Below are 15,101 nucleotides of genomic sequence, written 5' to 3' on the forward strand. Positions count from 1 at the left end.
CCCCTAAAGTGAGTGATCATATTAAACTTTAGTTTAATATTCAAAATAAGTGAATTAATATATGATTTTACACTCTTAAAAATCTAACTGAAGTTGGATTATGTTCAGTCTGGATATTTTTTAAAAATTGTTCAATTTTTATTTCTTAACAAAAAATAAATAAATTCTTCAAAGTCAATCTATTTAATTATTATTTATTTATAGTAATAATTATAGCAAACATCAACAATAATGACCAAACCACTAAAAAATTAAAACAATAATCATTAATATATTTTATAACTTAATGGTTGGGTTGTAAGAGAAAGTCAAACACAATAATAGATTAAAACATGACATTTACTCATAATAATTATGAGATAAAATATTTACTTTAATGTTTGTAAAATAAAATTCATTTGATAAAACATTAAAACACTTTTTTACAATCACATTATTAGATAATCAATATTTTATAATATATTTATTGTGTAATTTAATTTGATGAACATTTTGATAGAAAACTAACTCAATGGAATGATTCATCACTAGCAAGAGAAAATATAATTAGAAAAAGAAAATAATTAGATTGAGTTCAATTAGATTTATAATGTGAAATGATTACATTTTTTTTTTCATTTGATCTTTTGTTTTATCTTTCAAAAATATTATTTTAATTTTTATGATTATTTATGGCGTTGTTTTTATTTGAATGGATTTGACATACTCTTTTTTCAAAGAAGATTTGTTGAGCCTTTTTTAAATATTGAAGTTATAACTAAATTATAAATTATAATATATGAGTAGAATATAAATGTCATATTTTATATCAATTTAATAAAAAAATATATTCAGTAAAATAATAGACTTAATAAATACTAAATTTTATTAAAATAAATTTAAAATGATTTTGATATTATAATAATAGAAAAAGATATCAAGACCGAGACATAACTGAATTTTATTATATTAAAAGATGACTTAATAATATGGTAATAGAAAAAGTCATTTTATATAGAAAATCAATAATCTGGTAAAATAGATAAGTAAAACTATCTTAAACTCATAGTATACACAAATATAATTTTATAAAGTTAAGTATACTTAAAACTGACATTTTAATATAATATGACATTTTAATAAGATATGAGAGTATATTAATGTGGGTACTAATAACATTTATTTATCATGTCATCTTGCCTATGTTTATTTTCATATATGAAGTATCAAATTTTGTATGTATAGAGGTATAACAATAAAAATATTTTTCAAGAAAATCAAGTTTTAAATCAATCTTAAATTAATGATCATTTAATAATACGATTTTTTTCATTATATACATTTTAAATTATATTTTTTTTTATTGTAAAGTTATTACTCATAAAAATAATAAAATTATATATTTTTTAATATAATAAAAATACGAATAGTAGTTATTAAATATATTTTTTCTAATAACCTATTCATGTGGTTCATCCACTAATTGGACTTCAATAACTTCATATTTCACCTTGATCAATAACCGTTCTAACTTTTAAAATCCAACCCCTTTCTAATTTAATCTACCAAAATACTCTATAAAAATCACCAATTTTTAATTTCTTTTCAAAATTTTCTAACAAAAAAAAAAACTTAAGTCATCCTAAGAAATTATAAATTCATTAAAAACAAATTACCCCATTAAATCTCTGCATCCAAATACGGGCTAAAATAATTATAACCATTGCATAGATAAGAACTTCTTGCAAGTAACGGTCTACTCCAAAAAAGTTTGAAAGTTTATTCTAGACTTTCTACTTAACTTCATGAATGGGTGCTTCAACACAATGCATGCCACAAAGTTCTTTTCCCAGTAAACAAGAAAACCAAAAGGAAAAAGAATCAGAATGAGAATGTTGATGGTAAAAGAAACAAACAGAATTTTGGTTTCAGGTTTTTTCACATTCCTCCAGCTCTGGAAGCAGCTGAAGAATCTTCTTCCATTGCATTTCAATTGTTTGGTTGCTTGGTTGGTGAGTTTTGCCTGAACTTGACTGAAATTACTGGAAGAGTTGTGAGCAGATTTATACCATTTCAGGGCTTTCTCAGTTGCCTTCTCATCACCACAAAACAACCTTTTGAAAACGGTATTTCAAGACTCAAACTTTAATGCTACTTTTTTTATTTTCATTTAAATGTTGTTTAATGTCACAAGTCAGTGTTCAGTTTGCAAGATTTTCCCCATGGTTTTTAATCCTTCTTTTATTCACCAATTTCCTTTTTGTAATTGCTGTATAGTTCACTGAAAATGATATTCCATTTTTTTGGTTTCTGAAAGTTGGATGGTCTAATGAGAATTTCTTGTAATTGCTGTATTGTGGTTCTACAAATCTGTTAGTCTGTCAAAACATAGGTTTGATTGGAGAAACCTATTCATATACACGTCTAAAAGAGGAAACGAAGAATAAAACTGAAATGAAATCTACATTGTGCACAAGTTAGTCTGTAGAAGTTTTCTTACATACTTCTCAAAATCTGATTTATTTATTTTTCTATTCAAGAAATGTTCATAGGAGTTTGTCCAAACATATTCATGGTTTTGAATGTCATTGCAATTCAAATAAATTATAATTGCAGTTGAATATCACATACTGTGATGTGGAATTTTATAATCACATGGCAGCCACGACAGGAATCACAAATTAAATCCATGCATCCAGGGATTTGTGTGTTGGTTGAGTGTGGTTTTCATTGTCTTTATCTCTGAGAAGTGATGCTGTTTTGTTCTTATTTATTCAGCACATTGTTACTCATAATCTTGGAGTCTTAGCGACTATAGCAAACAAACTAAGTAAGCACCATTAGATTTTACAAGGAATGATTTTTTTTTTCTTTGCAGTCTATCATCTTATTTTATAAAAATGTCTGTTCCAAAAGTTAACGAAAAGTTGCTTGAAGACCTTGAAGTAATGGGATTTCCAAAGGCACAGGCAACCAGAGCACTTCATTATTCTGGTACGTTGATTCACTATATAAATAAGTTAAGATATGTAGATTGAAAATTATGTGTCGTGTTTAATTTTAATGTGCTAGAACTTAAGTACGTTATTTTATTCCTTACTAAGAGGCAAATGTTAGAAGGGATACCTGAACTTCATCAATCTAAAACTTTATTGAAACTGATGTACAACGGTGTACTGTGTAAATTCACTTCAGGCTTGTTCTTGCAAGAAAAAAATTAATGCTTTGACTGAAGATGACAAAGTTTTCAGTAAATTTTGTGTAACATGACTTAGTGCTTTTTAAATCCTTACACTGGTATGTCTCAAACAGTTGCAATTAAGGAAACTGAAATAACATGAACTCCAAAGCAAAACATATGTAAACACACAATTCTGTTCGATGCATTTGTCTGTAAGAATTTTTTTCTACACTATGATAAACTGTAAAGGAGAAAAACTAAGTCAGCAGATTCCAGAAGTTGTTGTAGTTTCAAGGCTCCAGATACCTTCTGGCTCGAGTTAGCTTTTAGTTTTGAATTAAAAGTTCAAATAGGCACATGTATTGTACACACTGAACAGTTTTACCATGTAATTACTCCATTTCTGTGCAACACAGATAGTGTTCACAGTTTGGTAGCATTATTTCTATCATAGAAAAGTTGTGTATTATGGTTTTCATTTAAGTTCTTTAGGATTTGATATTTTCCCATTCATATGTATACTTCGTCTGATACCGATGTTTTGCTTTACCAGGCAATACCAGCTTAGAGGATGCTATAAATTGGATAGTTGATCATGAGAATGACATTGATATTGATGAGATGCCATTGGTATATCATACACCATTTTTCTTTGGGACTATTCATTATTTAATTGTGGCTTAATTACAGTTTTTGTCGCTATAATTTGGAATGATTCCGTGTTTGGTTTCTTAAATTTAAAAAAGTTATTTTGGGTCAACAAATTTAAAAAAAAAATGCTTTTAATCCTTAAATACTGAATTTGACTGACCAAAACTTTTTTTTTCTAAGGATGGTAAAATGATTATTATTTTTTTATAAAATTAAGAGATCATATTATATTCATATAAATTTTCAGAAGCTAAAAACTTAATTTAGCTTTTAATTTTTCATCAGATGCATATTGGTCTCATGCTCCTCATATACATTCATAAATGATTAGGGTGTGGCATCATTCAGGGAAAGAAGATGCTTGTGTTCTGTTTCTAACAAGACATGCCTACACCTTGGTTTTTAAATTACAGTTACATTTAAGTTGATGATCTGGGAGTGACTGAAGTTACTTGTTAATCTAGTTTAAGCTCATAAATATATCTGCAATGTCCTAGTTTCATCTACATTAGCTTTCCAAGTCAAGGATTGATTATTAACCTCACAGAATTTTCGTTCACAATTGTAACTGCAATATTGTGGTTTGAATGGTATTGAAAAATGTGTTGTCACCACAATATTGTGATTGCGTTGCTTTATATTGCTTTGGGAGATATTCATGACAATCATAATTGTGTTTGGAGTTGCAATTTAAAAGCATGGTTTAACTTTATTCAGTTGTTTACATTTCCACAGGTAGATGTAGACATTGAGGTAGAGTCAACCGAGTCCTTCCCCATCTCAGAAGAAATCAGAATCAAAGCACAGAGTTTAAGGTTTATAACCTTGCTCACTATTTTCATAGAAGTCGTTAGATTTTGTTCTTTGTATTATGGGAGCAGTTGCTTTTTTGTGACATATTGAAATTGTCTAACAAATGGTGAAACTAAAGATAATAATTATTTCATATGATGCTTTAATTTGAACCTTCCAGCAAATATTCTTCTGTTTCTTCTGTCTGCTTCTTTTCCTTACTAATATTTCGCTGTTGCAGGGAACAAGAACGTAAGAGGAAAGAGCAGGAAGAGAAAAGATTGGAGAGAGAAAGGGAGAAGGTATATTTTTTCAACTACAGTAGCTGTTTATTTCTAGCTTTTTTTGCTTTGTACTCCTTACACTGCAGTGGACAGAAATTGCACATAAGAAAAATATATGTAAATCAAATGGTGCAATTGCCAGTGTCCTGGATTATGCAACAAATTATATGATAGAAACTGATTTTTACTGATATATACAATGGAGATTAACTCCTTACAAGAGCAGATAATTGCATAAACTAAAAGATAAATATAATTCAGCAGATGCACTGCCCCTCTAACCAAAAAAACATTCCCTTTCCTCCTAATTATTGTTAGCAAAGGCACTCTATCTCTGAAAATATGATTTATTTCACTTGTGTTTTTCATATGAGCAAGACACTACAATTTATAGGACTTACATTTGGCTTTTCATCTGCAAGCCATAATGTCTCCAATTATTATAAAAACATAACACTAATCACCGTTAACATCCAAAACATAACACATAAAATTTTTGACCTTTCCTCTCCTAAAACATCACAAATGTAACCACTCATAAAGTCTGTTCAATAACTCCTAATTTAAGTTTATCCTAACAAAACTCTCCCGTAAACTTAAATACTTCTTCCATCCTTCAGTCCGATTAGATTTTTATAGTTATTGAACAACACAGTTGGCAATGGCTTTGTAAATAAGTCTGCAATTTGATCTTTGCTTCCCACGTGCACCATCTCTACATTACCTTCCTTCACCTGTTCTCGGATGGAATGAAATTTCACATCAATGTGCTTACTCCTTCCATGGTTGACTGGATTCTTTGCCAACTCAATAGCCGACTTGTTATCTACTCGAATTACAGTCCCTCCTTTTTGTTTCATCTCCAGTTTGCTTAGAAGATTTCTAAGCCATATTGCATGACATACACTCAATGATGCTGCAACGTACTCAGCTTCGCATGTAGACAACGTCACTATAGGTTGCTTCTTTGAGAGCCAGGTAAACGCCGTGTTGCTCATGAAGAATACATACCCGGATGTGCTTCTCCGGTCATCTACATCTCCGCACCAATCACTGTCCGAGTACCCTACTAATCGGTAATCGTCCGACCTAGTGTAGTATAATCCGAGTGATGTTGTTCCCCGCACATACCTCAATATTCTTTTCAGTGCTCTCCAATGTGTGTAGGTCGGCTCCTCCATGTATCGACTAACTATACCAACGCTTAGTAACAAATCCGGCCTTGTACTCGTCAAGTAACGAAGACTTCCAACCAAGCTTCTGTATTTGTTGGCATCTACGTGATCTCCTCCATCAAACTTTGAAAGTTTTGTACCTGGTTCCATTGGGGTTGAAACCGGGCTGCACCTCGCCATCTTGAATTTACTCAGAATGTCCTCGGCATACCTTTCTTGAGACACAAAGATGTTTGTCTCAAGTTGTTTGACTTCCAGCCCGAGAAAGTATCTCATGTGTCCCAAGTCTGTCATTTCAAACTCTTTCTCCATGGTTCTTTTGAACTTCTTGATTAACTCTGCATCATTACCCATGAACACAAGGTCATCAACATAAAGAGCTATAAACATTATCCTACCTCCATGCTTCTTTATATATAGTGTGTGTTCAACCGGGCATTGTTCATATTTATTTTCCACGAAATAAGTGTGGATTCGGTCATTCCACGCCCTTGGAGCTTGTTTCAGGCCATAAAGAGCCTTCTTCAACCTCAACACCTTCTTTTCTTCACCTCTCCTCATGTAGCCGAGTGGTTGCTCAATGTAGACCTCTTCCTTTAGCACACCATTTAGAAAAGCCGACTTTACGTCCATTTGGAAAATGGGCCATTTGTTCTGAGCTGCTATAGAAATTAGTAGACGAACAGTCTCCATCCTAGTAACAGGTGCAAACACCTCGGCATAGTCAACTCATTCCCTCTGTCCATAGCCTTTTGCCACCAATCGAGCTTTATATCGCTCTATCTCACCTTGTGCGTTCATTTTCTTCTTGAAAACCCACTTTACTCCAATGGGCCGAGCTCCTTGTGGTAACTCAGATAGTTCCCACGTGTTGTTACGTTCTATAGCAGCAATCTCCTCGTCCATTGCCTTCTTCCATTTCTCATCCACCACGGCTTCTTCAAATCTAACATCTTCTGATTCTGCCAAAAGACACACAACATGTACCTTGTTAGTTGTATTATATATGTCTTGTAGGCTCTGAGTTCTGGGCTGCAATGGTTCTTCTTCCTCGTCAGAGACCTCATGTTGTCTGGCTGGTACATTGTCCAAATTTCTTCTTTCACTTGCCGGGCTTCCAAAGGTAGTTTCTGAGCTCCCACTTGTCGTTGCTATGCTCTTAACTGTCACTGCCGAGTTGTTCCATTCGTTCTTCTCATCTATTACAACATCTCGACTCACAAGAACTTTGTTTGTTACTGGATTAAACAATTTATAGCCCTTTGTTTTTTCATCATATCCAATAAAAACAAGTTTCTTACTCCTGTCCTCGAGCTTGGTTCTTTGTTGTGCTGGAACATGAGCATATGCTACACTGCCAAATACCTTCAAGTGAGAAACACATGGTTTCTTTCCACTCCATGCTTCATGTGGTGTCTGTCCATTGAGTTTTGCATGAGGACACCTGTTTTGCACATATACTGCACACTGCACTGCTTCAGCCCAAAATTCTTTTGACATATTCTTACCTTTCAATATTGCTCGAACCATGTTGAGAATTGTCTGATTCTTCCTTTCAGCAACTCCATTCTGTTGTGGTGAGTATGAAGCTGTCAAAAATCTTCTAATGCCAAGCTCCTCACAGTACCTCATGAACTCGGCTGATGTGTATTCTCCTCCTCTATCTGACCGAACAGCTTTAATTTTTGTACCCGTTTCATTCTCAATCATTAATTTAAATTTCTTAAACACTCCAAATACTTCAGATTTCTCCTTTAAAAAATAAACCCATGTCTTCCGAGAGAAATCATCAATAAATGTTAAAAAGTACCTCTTACCACCGAAAGATACAGGAGTAATTGGTCCACAAACATCTGTATGCACCAAACCGAGTTGTTCCTTCACCTGATACTCAGCTGTCTTTGGAAACGAGGCTCTCTGGTGCTTGCCGAGTACACAATCTTCACAGAAATTCTTCTTAAATTCTATGTTTGGCAATCCACGCACCATTTCTTTTTGTACTAGCTCGGTCAACCCTCCAAAGTGCAAATGGCCGAATCGAAAATGCCACTTCATTGCTTCATCCTCGATGTCGAGTTTCAAACACCTCAGCTCCAGTTTATACATTCTGTTTTGTTTCATTTCTACTCGGGTAATAAGGTGTCCGAGTTTATCCCTCAACTCCAGCACTCGATCTTTCATGATGACTGAGTACCCCTTTTCCATTAACTGCCCCATACTCAATATGTTGGTTTTGAGGTCGGGTACGTAGTACACATCCCAAATTGTCCCAATTCGTCCATTCTTTTGAGAAAAACATATTGTACCTCGTCCTTTTACCATCACCTTGGAAGCGTTTCCAAATGACACATGTCCAGCTTCAATTTTGGAGAGCTCATCAAACATATTTTCATCTCCGCACATATGGTTACTAGCTCCAGTGTCTAGATACCAGATCGAGTTGTTTTGGACTCGCAAACCAAACTCAGTGTTTGTGCTAGAGTTCGGACCAAGCTCGATATCCGAGCTCCTTGTCAACAACATCTCATCCTCATCAGTTTCCTCCCTTGCCAAATTCTTCATATCATGTGCCGAGCTCGCTTCGCTACTAGCCATCAACAATATTCCAGCTTGTTCTTCAACCTCTTCTGTAAGAAGATTGGTTGATTCATTTCTCCTATTTTGGGACCGGCAATCCTTTGCAAAATGACCGGTCTTACCACAGTTATAACACTTGACCGATCTACACTCATTTGCATAGTGACCGGGCTTGCCGCACTTGTAGCACTCACCATTGTTGCCTGACCGACCTCCTCGGCCTCCACCTTGACCTCGGCCTCGCCAATTTTGCAGACTGGGAGCGCCGTCTTCGTAATCATCTCGACGTTGACCACTACGTCCTCGACCTCTGCCTCCAGGACCTCGGTTTTGACTCCCGTGATCTCTTCCTCCTCTACCCCGAGTGTTCTGAGTTCCAAATGCCTTTTTCTCCTTGAAATTTGTCCTTGCTTGGAGAGCTTGGCCAAGGTAGTCCTCCTTCGTCTTTCTTCTTCTTTGTTCGTAGGCTTCTAGAGACCCAGCAAGTTCCTCCACCGTGAGCTTTGAGAGGTCTTTGGATTCCTCTATAGCACACACAATGTTGTCGAAGTCAATTGTCATTGACCTCAAAATTTTCTCCACAACTCGGTTTGGAGGCAACGGCTCCCCATTTTTGCCAAGTTGGTTTGCCACAGTCTCCACCCGAGATATGAACTCGGTTACCCCTTCGTTCTCCTTCATCAGCAACCTCTCAAACTCTCCTATGAGAGTTTGAAGACGAACCTGTTTCACACGGTCATCTCCCTTATATGTTTTCTCCAAGATCTCCCACGCCTCTTTTGAAGTCGTAGCGTTTGCTAACTTCTCAAGGCCTGCATCGTCCACAGCTCGGTACAATGCATACATAGCTTTCCTATCTTTGACTCGTGTTTTTTTCAACGCAGCAATCTGGGCAACTGTCTGTTCATCAAAATCCTCTGACTCTTCGAAGCCACCTTGAACTACTTCCCACATGTCTTGGGATACGAGGTAGGCCTTCATCTGCATGCTCCACTTATCGTATTCGGATTTTTGTGTCAGCTGGGGTAAGGACATATTGTTGGCCATCACTCACACTTTTTTCACTCTCAGACACTCAGGCTAACTGGCTCTTGATACCACTTTGTTAGCAAAGGCACTCTATCTCTGAAAATATGATTTATTTCACTTGTGTTTTTCATATGAGCAAGACACTACAATTTATAGGACTTACATTTGGCTTTTCATCTGCAAGCCATAATGTCTCCAATTATTATAAAAACATAACACTAATCACCATTAACATCCAAAACATAACACATAAAACTTTTGACCTTTCCTCTCCTAAAACATCACAAATGTAACCACTCATAAAGTCTGCTCAATAACTCCTAATTTAAGTTTATCCTAACAATTATTGCCTACCTACACTTCTTATTCTTCCGACATATATAGATATTTTTTCCAAACTAGTAATTCTAAGGATTAACTTTTTCTTGTAATTTTTAGTTGCAAATAGTTTTTGTTGTCTAGGTTAATTTGGGGTTATTTTGCATTTCTATAGATATTTAATGAAGCATGGAGAATATCAGCACTTGATCTATTTGCGATTCTAAAGGACTCTGTGATATGCTTCCAATGCCTTTTTGAACTCTATCATTTGATGATAGAGCAAGGTTTAATTCATGGAAAATGATGAAGCATTTGAGTTGAGTTGATAGATTCATAGTCCTATAGTGCAACATGCGATTTCTACTCCACAAGATTGGTCTAGGAAATGCTTGCCACAGTTACATCGTTTGTCTTGACTAGGCTGACTTTGGCTGCAACTAGTTGGTTGTCCTGTAATGAGCAACAGGGTGTGCTGGTAGCTATTTTTCCGTTTGCTGGTATCTAAGTATGTAGTGCTTTGCACTGATGCTTATGCCTTGGACCATTTTGGAAGTTCTAATTGTATGACTGCATATTAAACTTTTAAGTCCAAATATATCCATAAGATTTGCTTTAGGGACTAGCTCTTTCGCTTGTATTTCATTGTTCTACCATATCACTTTCTCTTCAATCATAATGGACTATATATTCTTGTGGCAACATCTGATTGTTTTGGTGATTCATAAAACTATTATAGTCTTTCCAAGACTCGGGAGGTTTTTCAATCAGTTCAGACAATGCCATCTCATTTGATGATTCCGAAATCATATTGTTAAAATCATTTATTTGACTTAAAAGTAGAAACATCTTTCTGTTCACTAGTTTTAGCATAGTCAATAAACATTCAATAACAATTTGACAATTCATGTGACAAAACTGTCCTACTAAAATATTGATGAGGATGAATTCCACCGATAATAAGTCAATCAATCCTCACACTTTTGTATATTATGCCAATAGAATTCAAGTTGTAATGTAGATTAAACTAAGTATTTCTATTTGGCCCAAAAGTAATAATTAATTCCTGCATCTTTTTTATTTGTGTGAGCAAATTGTATCTAAAAGAATTTCTATCCACTGAACAAGTTGGTTTCCCTAATCATAAAGGTAGTTGTGATTTTATTGGTTTATCTCTGCAAGTTAGACATCCAACCAATCAGCATAGATTTTTATAACCTTTTTATAGCTTTAAATGCAGGAGAGGATTCAAGCAGGTAAGAGACTCCTTGAAGCAAAGCGAATTGCAGAAGAAAATGAAAGACAACGGTATATTAGTGTTCACTAGTTGATTCATTTCATTTTCCACAAGGAGATTATTTGTTCCAACTTACGTTGTCCTATCCTATAATCAGGAATTTATCCCTGAGAAAAGCGGAAAAAGAAGAAGAGAAAAGAGCTAGAGAGAGAGTTCTACAGAAACTAGAGCAGGATAAGGTATAAAGTTAATTTTCTAATAATATCTCCATGGGTGATCAATTTTGATAAACTATGTTGGGGTTGAAAATTTCATTTTCACAATGATCTATATAGTCTCTACTGCAGTCCCAGAAAGTTACTATATCAATATGTGGAGGCTAAAATATGTTTCTATTGTGTTAGTAACTTAGTATTAGATATTGATGCAGAATATCAGTTAACAGACACAAGCTGAACCGTAGTACCTTATATTTGCATTGATTTTAGGGAGATTGTATTATATAAATTCCTATAAACTACACAATCAATAACACAGATGGACAAATAAGTGAATCTTTTTTGTCTCTGTTGCTGTCATTTTCTAACAATACATTCAGTTGAAATATGATGTCCTTTTGTAAAATTATATTTTGTTGTTTTAACTACAAGTACAACCAAAGAAGAGAAACAGGAACAAAGTGTCATCCATTTTAAGAAAATGGTTTATAACGCTTTTGAGGAACTGACAACCAGTTTTCAGAAATAGATTTTCTTTAATGGCAGGAACATAGCAGTTTAGTGGTTTATAATAAATATAACAGGAAGATATGTAGCTCAAACTCAACAGTTTATTTTTATGTTTAGGGTTTTACTGAACATCAGCTAATGGGATAAGACTTTTATTGTTGTTTTATCGAACAACTTTTGAAGACTATCTTTCTGCAAAGAAATTGGTTGACTTTGTCCAAATTTCTATTTTGGCAATTAGTTAGTTTCATATAATAAATTTTCCAAGTTCCAGTAATATATAAATACACAATCAAGGAATAGTTTGTGTTATGATTATGAGAAACAAGGGTGAAGAAAATGTCAGTAATGATGCAAAAAACTTGACCTGTTCAAAATTATTCAAGGAAGAAAATGTGCAGCTTTTCAGTTCAAGGGTTGCAGTTGTTGTGTATGCAACTCAGTACACTCAGAAGTAGTATTTTAATGTAGTTTTTAGTGGATTTGATCACATTTTTCACTCATAGATGTAAGCATGTTGGATAGAACTTCTTTCAATTTGCTTGATGTTTTTCTTAATTACTTGTATTAATCAAACATGTGAAGATGTAGTGTTTCCAACACATTTTACATGATACACAACATAATATGATAAACTTCCATTGTTTAACATTTTGTCATAAAGGAACTTCAAAATAAGGGGTTTTTCATTCTCAAGTAGAAAGTACCATGCTCAGTAGAAAAGTGTTGCAGTCAAATTTTCTTCTAAATACATCTTGGCTTTTGTGAATGCTAAAATGGCTCTATATTCGTATAACTTTACAGTTAAATAGAAAATATAAACAAGGATTGCCTTCAGAAGGCCAAGCATCCATCAGATCATCTGCTACTAAACTACAACAGGAAAAGGTATGGTTAAGTTCTATTTTATTATACAATGATTGCCTAGTTCCTTGTTTTTAAGAAACTCTTTTCACCTTGTTGTTGTGGAGCAAGTTATCAATAATTGTGACTTTAATTCAAATTGCAGAAGTTAAATCCTGTTTATACAACTACAAAAGCTGAGCAGTTAAGAGAATCTCTGAGGAATCTGAAGCGTAATCATCAGGTGACACACTCATATTTTCTTTCCCATGAAACATTTACTAATCTTTGATCTGAAATTGTAATTACAGGCTCATTCTATAATCTTGTCTTGATTATGCCTGCTCTTTGAGCAAGTTTTAAAATGTCTGTGCATTTTATCATGACATACCAAAACATCACTCAAAATAATGACAGGAAGTACTGTATTTTCTTTAGAATTATTACCTTAATTTTCTGATATACATATAGATGAGAATGACCACCTTAATTTTCTGATATAGATGAGAATGACCACCTTAATTTTTTGATAGAGATGATACTTGCCATCAATAGCTTTTACTTTTTCTTTCTTTATTTTACCAATTCTAAAATTTTGTTTAGGGTGAGGATGCAAGAGTCAGAAGAGCCTTTCAAACACTACTAATCTATGTTGGAAATGTTGCCAAGAATCCCAAGGAGGAAAAGTACAGGAAAATACGACTGAATAACCCATTATTCCTGGTAATTATCAAAACATGGTTTTTCTAAACAAAAACATGTTTTTTTTTTGGGAGTGTTAGGTTCATCGTGTTTCATCAAACAATTTTAGCTAGAAAAGTTAAAGATTCAGGGTATACTAGATACAAGATTCATTAAGAACATCTCTGACACACAGCCAAGTCCTTCACTCAGTGATGATGAACTTTGTAGGATTCATTCTCCTGCATTGGACTCATTGGAAATTTTATTTTCTTATTTTAATAATCACTATGATCTTTAGAGAAATGCAAGTTATTTTTTATTGGTTGACAATAGTGTATAGAAATTAAACTCATTTTCATCTAGTATATTCTTTCATACATGTCTTCTTAACAGGATAGAGTTGGAAGTTTAAATGGAGGTGTAGAGTTTCTTGAGCTATGTGGTTTTGAGAGAACTGGTGACTTCTTGCATCTTCCTCAAGAAAAGGTTGACATGGCACTGCTGAATTCAGCTGGTTTTGTCTTGAATTCTGCAGTGACAAACCCTTTCTTTGGAGTTTTAAGTACTACTCACAATTAAGTTTGAGTGACCATAGTCTACAATTAGTTTGAAAAAGCCAAAAACATTTATGTACAGTGTTGAATGTTTAAGCATGGAAACTAATACAACCTATTTTATAGATTTAACATCACCAATATCTCAATAAAAAACATATCTAGTATTTCGTTCATTGTTGTATGTCTTGAATTAAACAAAAATATTATTAGGTGATGGTGGATTTCCACTTATTCTTGGTCCCCATCAAACTTTATGACACATGAATATTCATAAATTATTTTATCCTAAATAAAAAAGAAACTTAAACATGTGTCACATAGACATTGGTTAGAACTATATAACATAACAGGAGGAGCCTAATCATTTGTCTCGAATTGAATGTATGGTTTGTCTTCTTAATCTATTGATCGTTGAGTTTCTTGCCTTTGTTTCTTCTTGTATATCCATTTTGTAAGCTTTTTAATACATTTTGTTATCATTAAAATGTATTTCAACAATTCGTTTTTAAGAGGGTGAGTTATTGAGCATGTAACAAGTTGAGTCATTGTAAGCTCACACCATTAGCCCTAGATATATCTCTACAAGACTAGTGAAAAATACTTGAGATGGAATGAACAAAAGAGAAAATATGCAAAAAATATAAATAAATTTCACACTAACAAATCAACATGTATAATAAATGTTGTTAATCAATATGCATAAAGCAACAGTTTTAATAAAGATTGCGTAAACATAGACAAAACGACCATTTTAATAAATGTCGTTTAGTTAAACCAATAATTTTGTAAGTGTTGCATTGATAAAGTGAGGCCTAATCAATAAAACAGTGGCAGACAAACAAAATAGAAAGTAAGATTAGACTAAGAGAAAGTGTTGTCAAATGAGTGGAAATTTTTGAAATGATTTGTTTGATGTCATAAAATATATATTTTTTAAAATAATTTAGTATAAATAAATAACTTTTAGATATATAAATAAGAATGAAAATAAATTTTAAATTAAGAAAAATTATTATCTTATATTAACATAAATCTAGGCGCGATAACATATGTGTGTACGTATTTT

General features: G+C 33.4%; 1 protein-coding gene across 2 annotated transcripts; it reads left to right on the forward strand.

Annotated features, from left to right (window-relative positions):
* The first annotated feature begins 1,962 nt into the window (after positions 1 to 1,962).
* Positions 1,963 to 14,208, forward strand: LOC114166580 (uncharacterized). Of its 2 annotated transcripts, XM_028051327.2 has the most exons (11): positions 1,978 to 2,105; positions 2,858 to 2,973; positions 3,714 to 3,790; positions 4,547 to 4,626; positions 4,845 to 4,905; positions 11,227 to 11,294; positions 11,381 to 11,462; positions 12,756 to 12,839; positions 12,961 to 13,038; positions 13,398 to 13,517; positions 13,872 to 14,208. In XM_028051327.2, exons 2-11 carry the CDS (start codon positions 2,880 to 2,882, stop codon positions 14,055 to 14,057), a joined length of 930 nt encoding a protein of 309 aa, XP_027907128.1. In that variant the 5' UTR covers positions 1,978 to 2,105; positions 2,858 to 2,879; the 3' UTR covers positions 14,058 to 14,208. The 2 variants fall into 2 exon arrangements, with proteins under 2 accessions (XP_027907129.1, XP_027907128.1); XM_028051328.2 differs by lacking the exon at positions 13,398 to 13,517 and having other exon boundaries at positions 1,963 to 2,105.
* Positions 14,209 to 15,101: the final 893 nt, after the last annotated feature.

This window comes from Vigna unguiculata, chromosome 10, assembly GCF_037176805.1.
Source record: "Vigna unguiculata cultivar grain cowpea cultivar isolate G323 ecotype 2 chromosome 10, ASM3717680v1, whole genome shotgun sequence".
NCBI lineage: Eukaryota > Viridiplantae > Streptophyta > Magnoliopsida > Fabales > Fabaceae > Vigna > Vigna unguiculata.

Bases quoted from the DNA above. Each gene is read 5' to 3' on its own strand.
- LOC114166580 (XM_028051327.2), top strand. From the start codon at position 2,880: ATGTCTGTTCCAAAAGTTAACGAAAAGTTGCTTGAAGACCTTGAAGTA. The intron at 12,840-12,960 runs GTATGGTTAAGT...TTCAAATTGCAG, and splicing joins CTAAACTACAACAGGAAAAG to AAGTTAAATCCTGTTTATAC. The intron at 13,039-13,397 runs GTGACACACTCA...AATTTTGTTTAG, and splicing joins ATCTGAAGCGTAATCATCAG to GGTGAGGATGCAAGAGTCAG.